At 39.0% G+C, this 17591-nt stretch overlaps 1 protein-coding gene across 1 annotated transcript; it reads right to left on the bottom strand.

Moving 5' to 3' along the window:
• Window positions 1-273: 273 nt before the first annotated feature.
• Window positions 274-12308, bottom strand: LOC121653051. Its single transcript, XM_042006259.1, has 19 exons — window positions 12254-12308; window positions 11665-11831; window positions 11511-11555; window positions 11281-11390; window positions 10361-10530; window positions 10042-10202; window positions 9261-9471; window positions 8743-9042; window positions 8308-8514; window positions 6705-6760; window positions 5185-5260; window positions 4651-4811; window positions 4402-4446; window positions 4028-4134; window positions 3596-3765; window positions 3227-3387; window positions 2744-2954; window positions 1051-1260; window positions 274-925 (listed from the first exon to the last, which is right to left on the bottom strand). Exons 1-19 carry the CDS (start codon window positions 12306-12308, stop codon window positions 606-608), a joined length of 2943 nt encoding a protein of 980 aa, XP_041862193.1. The 3' UTR covers window positions 274-605.
• Between the last annotated feature and the right edge of the window lie 5283 nt (window positions 12309-17591).

The following is a 17591-nucleotide window of genomic DNA, read 5'->3' as shown; positions in this document are numbered from 1 at the left end:
CCCCTTTCATGTGCACCTTCTACAGAGCCATCAAGAGCATCCTGACACGAAGCATCACCGTGTGGTAGGACATCTGCTCCACATCCTACAGGAAGACCCTCCAAAGCATCGTGAGAGCAGCTGAGAAGCTCGTCTGTGCCTCTCTCCCCTCCCTGCAAAACATCTACACCCCTCTCCTCACTCGCAAAGCCCTCTCCATCACGAAACACCCCACCCACCCGTCACACAGCTTCTTCAGCTTGCTGCCGTCAGGAAGGAGACTTGAGTATTGTGATAGGTGGTGGGAAATGTTTAAATGTGACGCTGCTTTGGACTGCTATTAGATGCTCATATTGACAGATTTCAGTGCTTGACTTGGCACATGGTAGTAGCTGACAAATGAGACTTATGTACAGACACAAGCAGGACTTCAACATTTTTATTCCAAACTTTAGTCTTTCACATGAACTCATCAAGAATAGCTAATATTTTAATTTGGAAGACTTTTCCAGGAATGTATCAATCACTATTCCCTCACGTAGATCGTCATTTCAATATACACAGCAAGTTACTGATACAAGAAACAAGGATGATTCCAGTAATGTTTTAAACCCTGTACCCATAAATCAAGCTCTGTATTTATTATTCCATATCCAGATACTAATGATGGTGATGAAGCTCGCAACAATGAAGAGGATGTACAAGCCAAACAACAGACGGTCTATCACCATGCCAATCATTTGCCATTCCTGTGTGGTGTTGGATCCATGGAAGTATTTGTCCACCTGAAGACGGATGGCTGTGAGATCTCTGCTCAGCTTCTTCAGTTCGTCCAGGCTTGGCTCAGGTGGGGCTGCAGTGAAAGGAGGGGTCTTTATCGGATCATTTGAGATCCTCTGGTGCTGACCTCCTGAGATGTTGATCGAGTTGGTCTCCTTTGTAGGATCTGTCAAATACAAAGTGTAACCGTAAAGTTTATTATCCTTTTTGCTTTTTTACATTTAATCCATAAAATGTGATTTGATTAACTTTCTTGTTTATGTTGCTTCTGCATTAGAAATAACCGTATACCTTTAAAGGGTGGGTTGAAGAAGACAGTGACTCGATTGCTCTTCTTCTTTGGAGGGATACATACAACAACAGCTAAATAACGCAACACAAGGACACTGAGCCAGTGAGGCACTGCGCTGTACCGGCCGGAGCTGAACTGGATGTTAGTGATGAAGATAGTCTCCAGCAGGCTCGCCACCATCAGAGCCAGGCTGATGGAGAAAAATACATCTGCAGCAAACAACAACAAGGAGGATTCAGTACACTGCTCTCAGCATCATCCAGTACTCATACTTCTGATTTTAAGTATCCTGGTTTTCAGTTTCATCTTCATTTAATCCTCATCCGGAAAGGATGTTTACATTGTAACCGGAGAAACCGGCTGCTCATCTCCCTGTGATCATGTGTCTGTTATTTAAAACAGAGCATGAAAAAGTAAACATGCTGAATCAGTTTTCTAAAGAGTGGAGTCCAGCAGTAGCTTGGGATTTACAGTGAGTTGCAAATCTTAGGTTAATAAAACAAAACAAACAAAACAAACAAAAAAACAGAGTTTTTTATAGTCTTTAATTCAGCTTTTCCATTCAGTGGTCACCACAGTGAATCATCTGTCTCCTTCTAACCTCTGCATCGTCTTCTCTAACCACTAACTTCATGACTTCTTTTAATACATCCAAAAGTTTCCTCTTTGGCTTTCCTTACAGGTCTCCTGCCTGGTAGTTTACCATTATAACAATATATTCATCATTCCTCCTTTGCACATGGCCAAAACATCTATTATGTGCTGTCCCGCTGATTCTATCTGTCCTTGTCATTATCTCCAAACCCTACAACATCACTGGTATCACATCTTTTACACCCTTTCTATGATTTTTGCTGATACTGTTTCACACGTCACACTTTTCTCCACCCTGTTTGTACACAGTCTCTTCTCCTCTTTTCCAACACTCTCATTTGCCCTTGACTGTTGACAGAAAGGATTTATAATCCTCCACTTTCTTTATCTCAACTCAGAGTGCAGAAAATTAAAGAGCTGCTTCACAGAGTTGTGAGTTGTACTTTTCCCTTCTCGGGAAACCTACACTCTATAGTTTTGGTTACGTTTATTTTGAGGCTTCTGTAGTTTACTGAACAGCATCATATTTCAATCTTTCCTTTTGTTTGTTTACACTAGTTTTTCTGACATCACTTTTAGTCTCTTTCTGGTAATGCCGGTCTTTGCTGTCATTTAACATGGAGTGTCATCGTAGTTGTGCTACATCTCTTTGCAGCCAGTTTCCATGATGTTCCTTTCATCTGGTTTTATCTGTTTCCACCTGTTTTCATGGCTAAATCTGTTGCTTTTGCTTTGTTTTGAATCTCTGGTAATTTGTGTCTCTGCAATAATTTTCCTTTCACGTCTGACTGTCCTTGTCTTTGCTAAATTCCTTTTGTGGTGGATTTCTTTTATGTTTTATTTTTTGTGCTTCCTTGCTGTTTTAACCCTGGTTTTGCTGCTTTGGTGTTGTTTTCTGTGTCTAGGTGGTTGTTTCATTGTCTTGCCTTCATTGTTCACCATCACCATAACTGCTTTGGATGAGGGGTCTCAGACTCTTTGGACCCCTGAACCCCAAAGGCAGAAATTCATGAGTTTTCATCCTCTACTCTGGAGCTGTGACTCATCATGATTATTCACGTTAACCTTCTTTGGAAAAGATTCACAGGTGTCACTCACTGATAAGTGGCGTTGTCTCTCCAGTGACGGGCAGCAGGTCGTTCATGATGAGCAGGAAGACGGTGTAGCCCAGGATGAGGGTCATCTTAAAGGAGGATCTGTCCACACTTGCTGGAGGAAGAAGGAAGCTGAGGAGGTCCACGGCAATGAGGAAGCAGCTGGGGATCAAGAGGTTCACCACGTACAGGGTTGGTCTGCGTCGCAGGGTGAACTGAAGAAGAAACACAAACACTTAGGATTTCTTCCTTTCTTTCTTCCTTTGGTTGAGTTTAGTTTCCTGCTTTTCTTTCCCACTGGACCTTTAGTTTGCTGATTGCTGCTCTTTGGATGTTGAAGACTGAGATGTTGTCATCACCTTCTGATTTACACGTATTGTCACAGCAAACATTAAAAAGATTTGTGTGTGATGTCAACTTCATGCAGCTATCGATTAGCACTTGAGATAAAAAAAGAGAGTAAATAATCAGGAGTGTTTAAACTTACAAAGTATGTTATTTCAGAGTAGTTTCCCACATTTAATTCCAGTCCGGAAGGATCAACGTCGATGGTTACGAGCTCCCACTCCCCGTTGGTCCTCAACACAACTTTGGATTCCTGCAGTATTTGTTCTTTTGTGGTGCCTTGAACCATCTTTATATCAGAAGCTTGGATAACATTTATTTTTACAGTTTAATTAGTTGACAAAAGCATTTTATTCCCTTTTCTTTCTTTATTTTTCTTTTTATTCAATCATATCCACTCAAGAATGTTGTGTTTTAACAGTAAAAAACAAAAAAAAAAAAAAACAGACTTTGTTAAATGTTGGTAACAATAAACAAATTATCACACAGTTCAAATATCAATTTGACTTACCAAAGTGTAGATATGAGCCAAAGGTCAGCGAACAATTTTGGATATCAAAGGGAAAAGTGTAGATTCCTAACTGGCATGAGGTGACCACCTTGATTGGCCTGTCGTCATATACATGACCTGTGTTGTTTAAATAGACATACGGAGTTTGGGAAGACCTGTCCCCATCTACGCTGGAATCAAAAAGAAAAAAAAAAAGACAAAGCAATACAATTAGTCAGTTACTGATTTACTGTTTTAATTTAATGTTCCATTTTTTTAAATAAATTATTAAATATGATTTAATATATTTAGTTTTAGCAGATAATCATATAAAACTAACTCAATTAGGATACTTTGAAGATCTATAGTAAAAAGTGTCCATAATAAGTGTCATGTTGGTTTTCTGATTTTGGACAAAATCCCACAGAAAACATTATCATGATTTGAACTTACAGCTCTGAGATGTAGATGTCTGGAACCCAAAGGTTTTCCCGAGGAACAGAGACTCTATTAGTTCCACACTCCTTTTCATCCCAGCTCAGTCCTGCTATTTTCCACTCCTACGTTATGACAAACAAAACCAAAGAGATGTGCAGCCCAGATAAACCTTCACCAGCATGTTCACTTAAGTCAGCAAAGAAATGCTACACGATAAATATTAAAGATGAATCAGCATTAGCGCTTAATATTTTCAGACATAACACAATAAATAATATTTACAACTATATAATTATTCATCTAATAACAGTAACTGTACTCAGGATTGGTTTTACATGCTTATTGTTATTGGACAATCACATGTTTCCACATTGTACTGTAGAGCATACCAGGACCTGCCATAAAACGGTAGTCAGGGTTTGGGTCTTTTCATCCTGTAAATGTGAGAAATTTTAAATGAATTAATTTCAGATTAATTCAAATATTCATAATATATTAAATAAAGATTTTAAACAGAAAACAGAGGAAGTCACTGATTCTGAAACAAGGAGCAATAAAAAAAAATTTTTTAATTGCAATATAGTGACTACATCCCCTGCAAGTTAAAAACGTTAAAAATTTAGACTGTGTAGACTCACCACTCCTAAAATTCCCACCACAATGATAGAGATGGTGACGTCAATTGGACTTGAAAAGTTGGTTACAGGGCGGAACAGATTTTTTGGGAATAAGTTATTTGCAAGTTCCTTAAACAGGGAGTCAGGAGTTGGGCTTGTGCAGTTAAAAGCCCCCAAAAAACCTTCAGTTGAAAAAAGAAAAATCATACTGACAACATATTTCAAATATTTGCACAAACATGTTTGCCCTTACCAAGAGATGATGGGATGGATTTAATTCAAATTAAATAAAATATCAGTTCCCAAGAAGTTCCCAAGTTGTAGTTAAAAATAATCCAATTAAATACCAGTTTACTATCTTCTTGTAAGTAATATTAAATGTAATAGTTTGAATATATATATTTTTATTGTTGTGTAAAACAACATGTAACACATGTTAAGAAATGGAGAAATCAGAGCAGACATGTTATATAATAACACCTCAGTTACAAATCTTAATACTTCAGATAACCTGTAATTTCAAAGAATAAATGTTTAAAGTATTTGTTGTCTTACCCTGAAGAAGCATGAAGGAGACGATGAAGAGCTCAACATGTTTTAATTCTGCCATTTTTAGTTTCAAGTCATCCGTCTGCCCCCATCAAATGAAGATGTTCTGCTGATGTCACACGATTTCATCAGGATGTATTAACTCCTCCAGAGCTAATATTGACTTAGCAATGTAAACCATTGGACCGCATGACTTCAGTAACTTCTAATTCATCTGTAGGTTGCGTGCAAAGATTCCCACATCTGTTCACTGTTTTTATAACAAATGTTTGGTTTCACGACATGTTTTTAAAAAGGCTTTAGGTGTATTCTTGTTATGTAAATCAACAAGTAAAGACGATACTGTACTTTTGGTGGAAATGTTTTGTTTAGTCATTAATGCTGTGACCAACTTATTTAGTTTCTTTATGTGGTGACAAAAATATTAAAGACTGTTTGAGGGGAACCTCATTTAAAAACAAAAACAAAACAAAACAAACAAAAAAAAACATACAGTCCTTTAAGGACTAGTTAAATTCGGTTAACCAAGCTTAATTCCAGGCACATAAATTGGACTGTGTGATTCTGCTTGATGGTTCTGTACTGGGGCTCCAGGGGGCGGTTGCTCAAAAAATTTAATCCGGATTTATCCGGATTTGGGAATCCCATTTTATTAGGATGGTGGATCACGTAATCCGGCTTACTTTTATCCCGGTTGTTCAAAGCAGCACTGGATTGGATCACCCTGAGCCAGAATCCTGTTTTTCAGGATCACCAAATCTGGATTTCCAGCATGTAAAACAATGTGGTCTTCCAGCTATGTGAAGAACAACAGGTAGATGAACCGGTATGGGGTTACTTAGCGACAACACACAGCAAACATGAACATCCACTTCTATGTATTATTGTATGGCTTCCTATCGGAGCCACAACAAATATAAAACTAATTCATTAACAACTACATTGTGGATATTCTGGAAACATCTTCACAAAGGTGCAATATCCCTCTTTGTGACAAGGTTACTTATGCACCTGAGCCCCATGGTGAGGAACCGGACCGACCTCTGGCATTCTGTCAGAACAAGGGACTGACTGGACGTGTAGTAAGGGATGCAATTTTAGATATTATTTTTGAGCAGCGCTGACTGACGGGAAAATCTCTTATTTTATGTGTGTTTGTTATAGAACTTGTTTGGGGGTGTATTTTGTGGGGTACAAGATGATGTTATGTTTTATTCTTGCTTTACTATGCTGAAAGGCTTAATAGGTGGCCTATGCCTATTTTAACCACTTTATCCCTATAACGGTTAAACAAGTCAGATGCAACATATAAATATTAGCATATGTACTGACTACAAAGATACTATTGATTGTTCAAATCTGAGGTTTCACTGCATTTTCCTCCTGAAATCCGCCTTGTAATCATACCCTCTGTTGGGATCAGGGTAATCCTGTTTTCTTGGATCAAAGTTATCTGGATCCTACTCAAAAGTTTTGAACAACCCAAACTGAGGATTTTATCCAGATAACAACTAGGATTGGATTACCTGATCCAAGCCGATTTTGGAATCTGGCTCTCTCTTTTGAACAACCCATTTTGATCCTATCAGATAACCAAAATCCGATCGGATTATGATTGAACAATTGGGCCCAGATGATCATTGGCAGTTAACAGGTAGTGTTTACCATATTAGCATGTTAGCATTTTGTTTAAATGTATTGAAAATATGGTAAACTGAGGCAGATGGTGATAATTTTGGAGGTATGTAGTGATGTGTTGCATGTTTTAATTCTTGGTAAACGCATTGAAAGTTACGTTTTAAAAAGTTTTCCATTACAAACGAATTGTTTAAAGAAATGTATACATCCACACAAAACCAGTGAAAATGCTGTAGTATATCTGCTAAGGCCTGGTACCCACACACGGATTTTTTAAACTCTGATGAGATTTTTTTTATCTGTTCGAGACACATGAAGAAAAAAAAAATAAATCCAGCATTTAACTGTTTTTATCATACTGTGTGTTGTGTGCTCCGATAATCTGAGCACATGACAACACACACATAACAACTCTGTACCGCAACTGATCTAGAATCTAACAAAAACAAAGAAGAAAAACCATGGCAACAACCAGCAAAACGATGAAGAAGAACCATGGCAACAACTGGAAAACATGACACCCAGCATGGAAGAGGATATACAACACGAGGGAATGATGGTGGTCTTGGGACTATTGTTAACAAAAAATCCAGAACTGAAAAAAATAACAGACTGAAGACAGTGTGAACACAGACTTTATATCCTACCTTGATCCCCAGCCAGCTCGCTCTCTGATTGGCTACATTTTGTTCGACGTCACAATCCACACAGACACAACTCAGGAGTCGTCGGCTTTCCTCACGCGTCAAGAGTTTTGGTCATAAATATTGAACACGCTCATTACTTCGGATTATCGACTACAACCCATTTCGGAGCCAATTATCGGGACGAATTCGATCTTAACACACCTCAGACCAAATGATCATTTTAGAGAAAATTTTATAATACTCAAGATAATTGGGCGTTTGCCATCCTTGGTCAGGAAGGGGCAAAATCAGGACAAAACAGCCCAATAATCTTTATACGTGTTTATAGCTTAAGCCTGTAAGTGGCTCCAGAAAAGGCTGGTTCCATGTAGACAAAACATCCAAACAATAAAAACTTTACTGGGTACACCTAAACTCGTGTCCCTGTGGACATGGCCACAGTCTGGAGGTGTGCTTTTGGTCCACAGAGGTGACAAATGGTTTTTGGCCCAGCAACACAAAAGAATTCCAATTGGCTTTTGGAAAAACGCTAAGTCAACAAGAATGGTGCTTTCAATCCATCCGTCAATCCATCCATCCATCAATCCATCCATCCATGGAAAAAATGAAAGCATCAAATGACGACAGAAACATAATTTATTAATGTATCATTTATCTCTAGTTAATCCAGTTTGATCTCTGAATTCTAATAAAGATAAACAGACATTTAAGAGCTTCCTACTGTATGATACCAGCTTAATAGTACATATTATCTATTGTTTAATTTTTTAGAGCATTATTATGTAAAAGCATTGCATTTAATTTACTTTGTTTATTCACTAAGGCTTGTGCAGTTATGAAGGGCTGATCCAGATGCACCACATAATGATGATAACCAGAGCGTAACAGGTGATAAGCAGCAGGTAGACACGGAAGAGCAAGTAGTCAAGGACGTATCCTACATGGCACCACTGGTCCTGCAGCTCACTCTCCTTCTGCAGGGAGGTAAGGTGAGCACGTAGATCCCTCAGATACTGACAGATCTGCTGCAGCTCAGGCAGAGACACTGCCCCTTCTGAATGGCCATGTTGAAAAGAAAAAACACTTGATTAAATGGGTGAGTTCAAACTTGTTACACATCTTATCTGGTAAAAAAAATTAAAAACTCTAAAAAAAAAACACAAAAACATTGATGTTAAACTTAACTAAAGTAACAGCAACAGATAGTATTTTTTAAGGTCAGGCCAGTTAGGAGCTAAAGTTGGTGAAAAACATAAACTTTTCTTTCCTGACTGATTACCTTCATTGTTGGTGTGCCTGTCAGGTGTTTGGCTGACTGGCTGGTTGACTGGTTGAATGATCCATGGGCCTGAGCTGCCATTTGAGCTTTCAGGTTTATCTTCTTGCACTTTAGAAGGTGGTGGAACATGTTCTGGCCAGCGGTAACAGATGAGATTTGCTATATGTTTGAGGATAACCACTCTAACCCAGTTTGGTACTTCCTGATACTTCATGGAGCTATGATGGAGGACATTTGTAATGATAACTGTCTCCAGCAGACTGATGACCATGAGAGCCAAACACACAGAGAAATAGATACCTAAAATGGAGAACAGATTGACAAACTTGTACATAATAAAGCTTTAATTAGACTGAAACAGTTGTTGGTCTGTTAGTAGTATTTTTTTAAAGCACTGAGATTTTTAGTTTCTGTTTGTTTTTTTTCATATTTCCCTTCCAAAAACCATCAGATTTTATTATTATTATTATTCCTAACTCATTTCATATGAATGAGCGCATTACATGATCATCTCTGACCTATGATTGGAGTGCCGTTTGCCGTGCTGGGTAGCAGGTCGTTCATGATGAGCAGGAAGACAGTGTAGCCCAGGATGAGGGTCATTTTAAAGGAGGCGCGGTCGACGCTGTGGGGGGGCAGGTAGAAGGACAAGATGTCAATAAGCATGAGGAAAGAGCTGGGGATCAGCAGGTTGACCACGTAAAGCACTGGACTCCGCTTTATCACCACCTAGTGAACGAGAGAAATACATACAGAGGATGTGTTTACTATCTTTATCTGTACAAGTTTTATTCATTTTTGCAAGTTGTACTTTCAGTTAAAAGCACATGACGTAACTTTCTGACCTTAAAACTTCGTGTTTAAGACTTGCCTGAAGGCAAAATGCCATCTATTATTTGCATTTCTGGAGCCATGACTGTCCAGCATTGGCCCGAGGCTGAGACACCGCAATATACAACTTTTTCTCCTCTGACGCTGTGTGACGTTGCAGCCGAGATTCGCTTTATGCACAATGGCACATGCTAGCAAAAGGATACAGTATAACCACACTGCCCATTTTGATTGTGCACCATAGCTGACTCAGCAAAGTAATGCAAGAAGATATTTTCAGAAGAAGAGAAGAAAAGAAAGAGAAGAGATAAGACAAGAGTCAAGACAAGGCGGTCTTTAACTTGGTGGTGGAGCTAACAGTACAGGTAGGATGCAAGATGGATGCCGAATTAGCCGTCGATAGGGGAGCGTCTCTGAGAAAATTGCAAAAGTTCTGTAGTGCGTCTTTAAAGTAGGGTTTCTTCTGACCCAGAAAGTTATGACGTCCCATTCATCGATCCCAAACTGCAGAATTGAGGTTTCACCCAGTATGTCCACCAGTTCCCACTCTCCACTGGCTTCAAGGTAACGCTTTGAGTTTCCAGACATCTCTTTGAAGGTCAGAGCTGGACTCACTCTCACGTCACGTACTGTCAAAGAGAAAAACAATGAGAGGGAAAACAACATTTTTGTTCTCTTTCTTCTTTTATATTTATCATACCTACTATGTTTATAGTTAGCATTGAGTTCAGTTTGTCTAAGCTAGTTGAAAACCTCATGTTTGTGTCAATGCTAAAGTTTTTCTTACTGGTGTGCATGTAGGAGCCAAATGTGAAGGTGCAATTCTGCACGTCAAATGGAAAACTAAAGATCTCCAGGTTGCAGGCTGAGACAAGCCGCAGCATCCTGTCCCAGCGGATATGACCTGTGTGGTTCACATAGACGTAAGGACACGCCTGGGAAACATCATCATCCACACTTGGGTGGGGTGGAGGTGGAGGAATCAGGTAGGAAGAGAAGCACAATGATTACTCAACGTAGACAGTAGAAGAAGTAAAATCAATGTTCTGAAATTTTAATAATGAAAGCAGTAATTAGAAATATTAAAAGTCTGTCTGAGCAAGAACTTTTGCTAATAATCTCATCTTTGTTGTACTGTCTGGTTCTCATGAAAATGCATTCAAAACAGAGTTGACTGCATGAGACTGCAGTCTGTTTGCACAATTTAGAGCATTTGCAGATTTTTCTGCAAGAAGTTTGAGCTGGTCGTATTGAGTTTAGGGTCCATTCACGACAAGCAACCCCCTCTGGTGTTGCCTTGGAGACTGATGAATATGCTGGGATGTCAGTGAGCAATAACGCAGCTGGTTCACAAGCCCAGGACACATTATTTGTCATTTTATTAGTGCTCCAGGTTGTTCTCCTAATTTAGGAGGGACCTTCAGGTCTTTGAATGGTCCCTGGCCTGTTAGTATCCCTGACTCTCTTTTCTTCCAGATCTATATCACCTGTTAGTTAGTCTACAAATGGTGTGAAACATGAATTAAGTTTTTATTTTTTTAAATTTTTTAAGGATCAAACTGCTTTTTCATTGTAAATGCATCTATCTCTCTTCTGCTGTTTGGCTTGTGGTACTGTTATACTGCATGCACCACCAGAAGTCTCACATTTACATTGTGTGCTTAGGACCATCATTTATAAAAGATATTTTACAGTTAAAGAACTTACAACTCATATACAATGATATCCGGAGACCACAGCTCTTTCACGGGGAGAGAAATCCTGGTGATACCATCGCACTCATCGGGGTTCCAAACCAGGAACTCGTTGTGCCAAAACTGCAGCAAGTTAACCAGAAATAATACAGTTCAAACATATCTGAGAGCCTTTTTTGTTTAAAAAGTCTTATTTTGTGTTACATTTCATGATAGTGTATTGTGTGTGTTAGTATTACTCACAATTCTTAACCACAAGAATGTAGTGAGTATCTGGGCTTTTTCATTCTGAAAAACAGTAAACAGAAAATAACTCTCAGCTGATGAAGACTTCAGCCCCTCAAACATGTTGAAGCTAAATCAATGTCTAGTAATACATTTTGCTAAAGACACTCACCACCCCAAGGACTGCATACAAGGTGAAGGAGATGTTGGCAATAGTCGGGTTGCTGAGGTTTACTGCCGGTCTGAAGGGTTGAAGGTCAAATACAGCCTGAATGGACTCATAAGTTGGACCTCCACTGTGGCCTTCTTTACAAGTCAGGATGCTACGACATACAGACACTGAGCACAAACATAAATCTAGTAAATTATTTATTTTTACCCCAACTTTAATTTCAGTTGAATTGATCAGTTTTCTTGTGCTCAAGTTTCTTTTTTCCAGCAAGAACAAAAATCTTTCCACAAACTTTTACAAATTAATGTTACTTTAAAGGAAAATGAGCTTTGAATAATTCCTTCAGCAATTAAACAGAATAATGATAATTAAATTAGTTAAAAGATTACTTGCATTTTAAATCAGAACTAAACAAAACATGTTAAGCTTACAAAATCAACTTTTATTACAACAGTTTCAACCTGGAACAGGAAGTATGATCTATGCTGCAATGAAGCACAACCCTGCTCAACATGAAAGTTGGATTAGAGTTGTTGTTGGAAAATCATTTAAAAACGTGAATGCATAACATAAAACAGGTTAACAATACCTGACAGTAGGAGTAATATTGTGATGAAGCCAAAACTCTGCTGAGACTGCATCATGTTGGAAGATTCTTACAGATGGAATATCGTCCACAAGCACAAATCTAATAGTGTCAAAGAAAAAAGCTCCTCTTAACCATGTCTGCTACCTCAAGGGACATAATCATTTATTAAGTCCCTGTGGACATTAATTCCTCTGGGAATTAACTGTACCTTAACTACAAGCCTAATCCTGGCACATAGCACAATCCTAACCAAAACCTCAACTTTTATCAATTTAAAGGTAAATCACTGAATTTAGTTTGTCTTGTAGAAATCTGTGATTTTAAAGGGTTAGGTCTGTTTTTGTGTCATATTCGGTCATATACAATGTTGACAATTTACTCAAAGATTAATATGCATCCACTTCCCAACATTTATGTTACAAACTGAGTCAGGTGGGCTATTATAAACAGTGTGAGTACATGTAGGCCACATGAACAGAAATAAACAGAAACAAGAAAACTCAAATGAAAAACAACCCTAGGGCATCACAGAACTTGTTGTTTAACACCTTCGGTGATCATTCAGCCATTTTATTTTTCAACACCTCTTCCTGTGGGAAGTGCAGTTTGTTCCATTACCCAGTTTTATTTATTCTGTCACACTTTTCTCATTAAAGAACCAAGCATGTCACCAAAACCTGCCCTCAAACAAAGACTTTGATTATTAATATCAAATACTTTGACCTCAATGGGCGATTTACAGAGGTTCATTACAACTAGTGTTGTGGAATTTTATTATCAAAGATCACACACTAAGTGAGAATCAAACAAAGTATTTTTATTAAGAGCTGATCAGCAATGAGAGTCACACAGTCAAACAGCTTTGGCTGAGCGAGTCCGCAGGAACACACATGGGCTTGGTTAATATAGACTCGCATGACGTGATGGCATCAAGGTCGTTGGTTGAAAATCTTCAGTACATTGTCTGCACCTGGTACAATGTTTTCTAAAGACTGTTATCAGCATCTGTGCTGGGGAGGAGAGCTCACTAAATATTATCTGGGTACAAGTCGCTCTCTTCCTCAGTGAAGCATAAGTCAAGGTTGTTAATAATACAAAGAGTAAATTATAGAGTATAAGGGCTATGTGTATAAATTTTCCATTACAATCCACCCCTTTGATTAAAATGAACCATATTAATCACACATAAAGAGAAAATTTACTCAAAGAACTCCAAATCACCAGAATCAACATCATAGTAGGGAGAGGAATCCACTGGAGCATAATGATGAACATGGAAATTGAACTTTCTATTAATGAAAACTGTCTAATAGGGTATGGCATGTGGCACCAGTCCACAAACATAGCAGCTGCCATTTGTCAATTTATGAGCTGACATGTTTGCAACCTGCCACCAAAGATTATCGGTGTGGTCATGATGATCAGGGTGTGGTCGTCTCGGCGGTGCCTCCTTAAGGAGGGTGCTTCTGTCCCCTGCAGTCGTCTGGCGGGTTGGGACGGAGCTGGGGTGCGTTGTGTTGGGCGAGGACCGGTTGGATCCAGGTACCAGAAGAGGAGTGTGATGAGAAGGATGGTGCACTTCATGTCGCCACGTGGGGGTAGACTACCTCACACGGGGCTGACCTCAGGGATTATTCTGCCCTGTGGTTGAGAGGTCAGCTGGTGGAGCTGGGGTTGGTGGATCTTGGAACCTCCTACAGTGGGATGCATGGATCCACGTGGACCTTTCAGCAACCTTCACCACTGTGTGAGTGACCAACAGGACCTGGAAGGGACCCAGCCACCTTTTAGACCGCATGTGCTTCCTCCTCGTCTCTCTGACCAGGACCCAGTCCGCAGGAACCAGGGAATGGAAGGACCCGATGCTGGGCATGGCAGGCCTTCCTTAACCACAGTGTACCTGTGAGAGCTTCTGAAGGGGTCAGTTATTTGGAGTGACTGCGTTAGTTTCTCCTTTTGCAGGTCTCCATTAGCATAGTAAACAAAGATAAACCAACAATGTTATTTGTGGGTCCTTATTTGCTGTAAAGAGGATCTCTTCTAAGTTTAAAATCTTCTACTTTCCTCAGTCCTTCATCAGTTACTTCGAAGTAGGTTTGTCACTCTAAGGTTAAGTGCATCATTTCCTGGGGTAAAACAGCACTTTGTTCATTTTTACTTACATATATCATGCTGCACAACCAATATGCATAACCAATATAAAAAAAAACATATGCAGTGAATTTATTTCATATTTTATCCATCATCCCCCTTGTTGAGACATGGCAAGGCCCATGGCTCAATATTGCTGACATTTGTGACCATCGTAAAAAAAGAAAGTTAAGTAGTGCTATAGGATGAAATTGGCAGCTAACTTTGTGAAAAAGGAGGAGGTTCAGATGAAGGAGGCTGTAAACCTGGGCTGCCGTGGGAACCTGCTGGGGGAGGATAGAGCACTGCGTTCAGATCAAGGTCATCCTCCTGTTCCTTGATCATGAATTCCATTTCTCCCTTATTCTTTGTCTGTTGCCTTTACTTTAATGTCTATAATCAACAGGTGCATAATGGAATACGTAATTTATCAACAAAAAGACCCTATGTATGAATATCTTATATTATCCCAGGAAAGAGTAAAATTATTCATAAAACATTAAAATTCTTGTATGTTTGAATCCTGAAGTTGCCTGTTTCTGGCTTCCCCCTGTAAAAACAATCCTCATCAGCACAAGTACATGTGTACATGGTGATAATTTTCTCCACCTGTAAGAGTTTATCCCAAAATGTCATAAGGGACAATATCATGTTTGATTATAAAATGCACATACACATAATTTACAAAAGAGATTCAGTGTAGACGTCTCCTCCTCCTGTAAACAGATTATCAGTCCTGCTTTTCATGAAAATAAATGTGTGTAACTGTTAATGGCAGCAGAATTAACAACGTTATAAAACACAGCAATCAGCCTTTTGTGGAAGCAATCCTGGATAAAATCCTGCTGGAAGAAAAGTTCATTTAATATCAGTCCATCAGTTGTCTGTCTTCAGGTCAGAGTCAGAAAACTTTGTCAAAGTCACGTCAGTAGTGCTGCGCAGAAAGACCGAATCAGAGCAGGTCAATTTTCCTGCATTCATGAGGATCCTTTAAAGTTCATTCTAAAATTGTTTGGAAAACATTAATTGTTTTGGAGATGTTTATTAATGCTTCCAACTCCAAGATGATATGGACGGAAACCCAATTTAAATGTCTTTTAATGTGTCCAGCATCAGCCAAATTTGCTCGAGCAGTGCTTTTCTCTTTTAGTCTTTTACAAACCCCTTTTTTCATTATTATTATTTTTATAAGAGAATCAGTTTAAAATATCCATGGATATCAGGCCAATATGAAATAGGTTTTATTGTCTTCCGTTATCTCAGTATTCATTTTATAGTACATTTTCTTGTTGTAATGTAGAGCTAACAATGACCTAAAAGTAATTTTATATGCCTCAACATTTGTTGTTTTAGTTTTTTAAGGTTTTCTTTGTTTTACTGAAAGTAATTTGCGCACAGTTAGGTGTGATGACAGTTAAAACAGGAGCTCCTTTAATTTCATTTAAATTTCATTTATACAGCTGCATTTTCTTTAGGTCTTAGGAAGTTCCCTCTAAGCAATTTATTTATTGATTCATCTGTTTTCAGACAGATGTCAGATTCTTAGTTTGCTTGACTGGAAAATAAATCTATTATGCCTTCAGTTTGTATCTTTAAAACTCTTTCAGATTCAGTTCTTGCTCAATATAAATTATAGATACAGTACCAAGAGTGTTAAAACCTTAACTTAAGCCATTTGTATATAAAAAAAAAGTTAGAACCCAGAGACACACGAACAGTTTTGGTGCAAATCACGCACACACTTAAAGTTCTCAGGAAATCAGGGGACTTGCAGTTTGCATCACCACAGAGAACAAACAGGGAAACTGCTGTTCGGTATTTACAGAAATGCACATAAGGATCAGTATTTTGGCATTTCCACCTCTGGCAGGAAGGTTTTACTCACTCTCACTGCTTCAGCTGCAGGAATGAGAGAGATACCATCTTATCAGATCCTGGGTCAACGGTTAGACGGGTAATCTGGAGGAAATATAAATTCATGTGTCAGTGAGTAACAATTAGGATGCGTCTGAAGGGATTAAATAAATAAAACATTATTTTCATCTGGTTTTACTCATTTCTCTTTCTTTTTAAAAACAATGAGTTGATCAGTGTTGGATAACTGAGGAAAGGTTGTTGCCACCAGCTCACTAAACATCTTCTGTTCTTTTTAAATCATGAAAACAAAACAAGACAGGGTTAGTAGCTCATCATGTCATGTTGTCATGTCGTCAGTAGCAAGCAGGTACTTCATTGCAGTGAGCGTGCGTGTGTTTGTTCATGTAAATGTGTGTGTACATGTATGTGTCTCTTGTTCCAGCAGTGAACTCGTCTTATGTGTATGAAATGTCTAGAAATGAAGCTTACTTCTGTTTACTCTTTAGCACTTTCTTTCCATAAAAAGATGTAGATCTGTTTAACTGCAATGTAGGATTTTGAATGAAATCATTAATTATTTGTGATATGAAATCAGAACAATCTCACCATCATTATGTTAACTGGTCACATGACTGCTTCCATCCCTGAGTCAGCTCTGCCGTGGACCAGTCAGGTGGCAAACCGCCTTTTGATTTTTATGGCCAATGACCCTTCTCACCACATGGATGTTCTCTCTCTGGTCAGTAGAACCGGATGGTTTTCCAACCTCGGGCCCCCAGCACCCACCTCTCTGTTCGCCCCTCAGAGCCCAGCGGCCACGCCACCTCGGAGCTGGTTGAAGAGCTCTTGTCCTGGTTTGTCCTCTGAATAAACGCATGATCAGGAGCATTGTGGAGGATGGTGTTCTACCATCCAAAAGCAGATGTTTACACGTCCATCAAACATCTGGTTTCAGTCTCTTTGAAACTCGAAGCAGAGGAAATGCTGGAGTATCTTCTGTCTTTGTTTCTTGAATCATATAGAGCATCAGGTGGAGCTGGTAGGGGTGGGCATCAGTGTCAGTTCGTAGGACATGGTGGTGATAGAAAGTTATATATATATATATATCTATATATATATATCAGTGGGTCTCTGCTGACTTTTATCCTGGCGGAAGAACTGAGTCGGGTCAGGTATGCAGCCTGTGAGCTTCAGGAGAGGGTGTCTCCGACAGAGACGGAGGGAGGGGGAAAAGAAGAAAAAGGAAAATAGGGTTAATATTTATCCTACACAGTGTGTGTGTTTGTGTCTGAGGAAAATTGCAAATGTTTTCTCTCAGAGATTTGATTGTGCTAAAAATAAATTCTCCCAT

This window comes from Melanotaenia boesemani, chromosome 14, assembly GCF_017639745.1.
Source record: "Melanotaenia boesemani isolate fMelBoe1 chromosome 14, fMelBoe1.pri, whole genome shotgun sequence".
NCBI classification, from domain to species: Eukaryota; Metazoa; Chordata; class Actinopteri; order Atheriniformes; family Melanotaeniidae; genus Melanotaenia; species Melanotaenia boesemani.
This window is presented reverse-complemented; position numbering and strand designations above follow the sequence as displayed.

Excerpts from the sequence above, each read along its gene's own strand:
- LOC121653051 (XM_042006259.1), bottom strand. The coding sequence starts at position 12,308 with ATGATGCAGTCTCAGCAGAGTTTTGGCTTCATCACAATATTACTCCTA. Across the intron at positions 5,261-6,704 it reads CCAAAATCGGCTTGGATCAG|ACGGATGACTTGAAACTAAA; the intron begins GTAATCCAATCC and ends TGATGGGGGCAG. Across the intron at positions 4,812-5,184 it reads CTCCTTCATGCTTCTTCAGG|GTTTTTTGGGGGCTTTTAAC; the intron begins GTAAGACAACAA and ends TTTCAACTGAAG.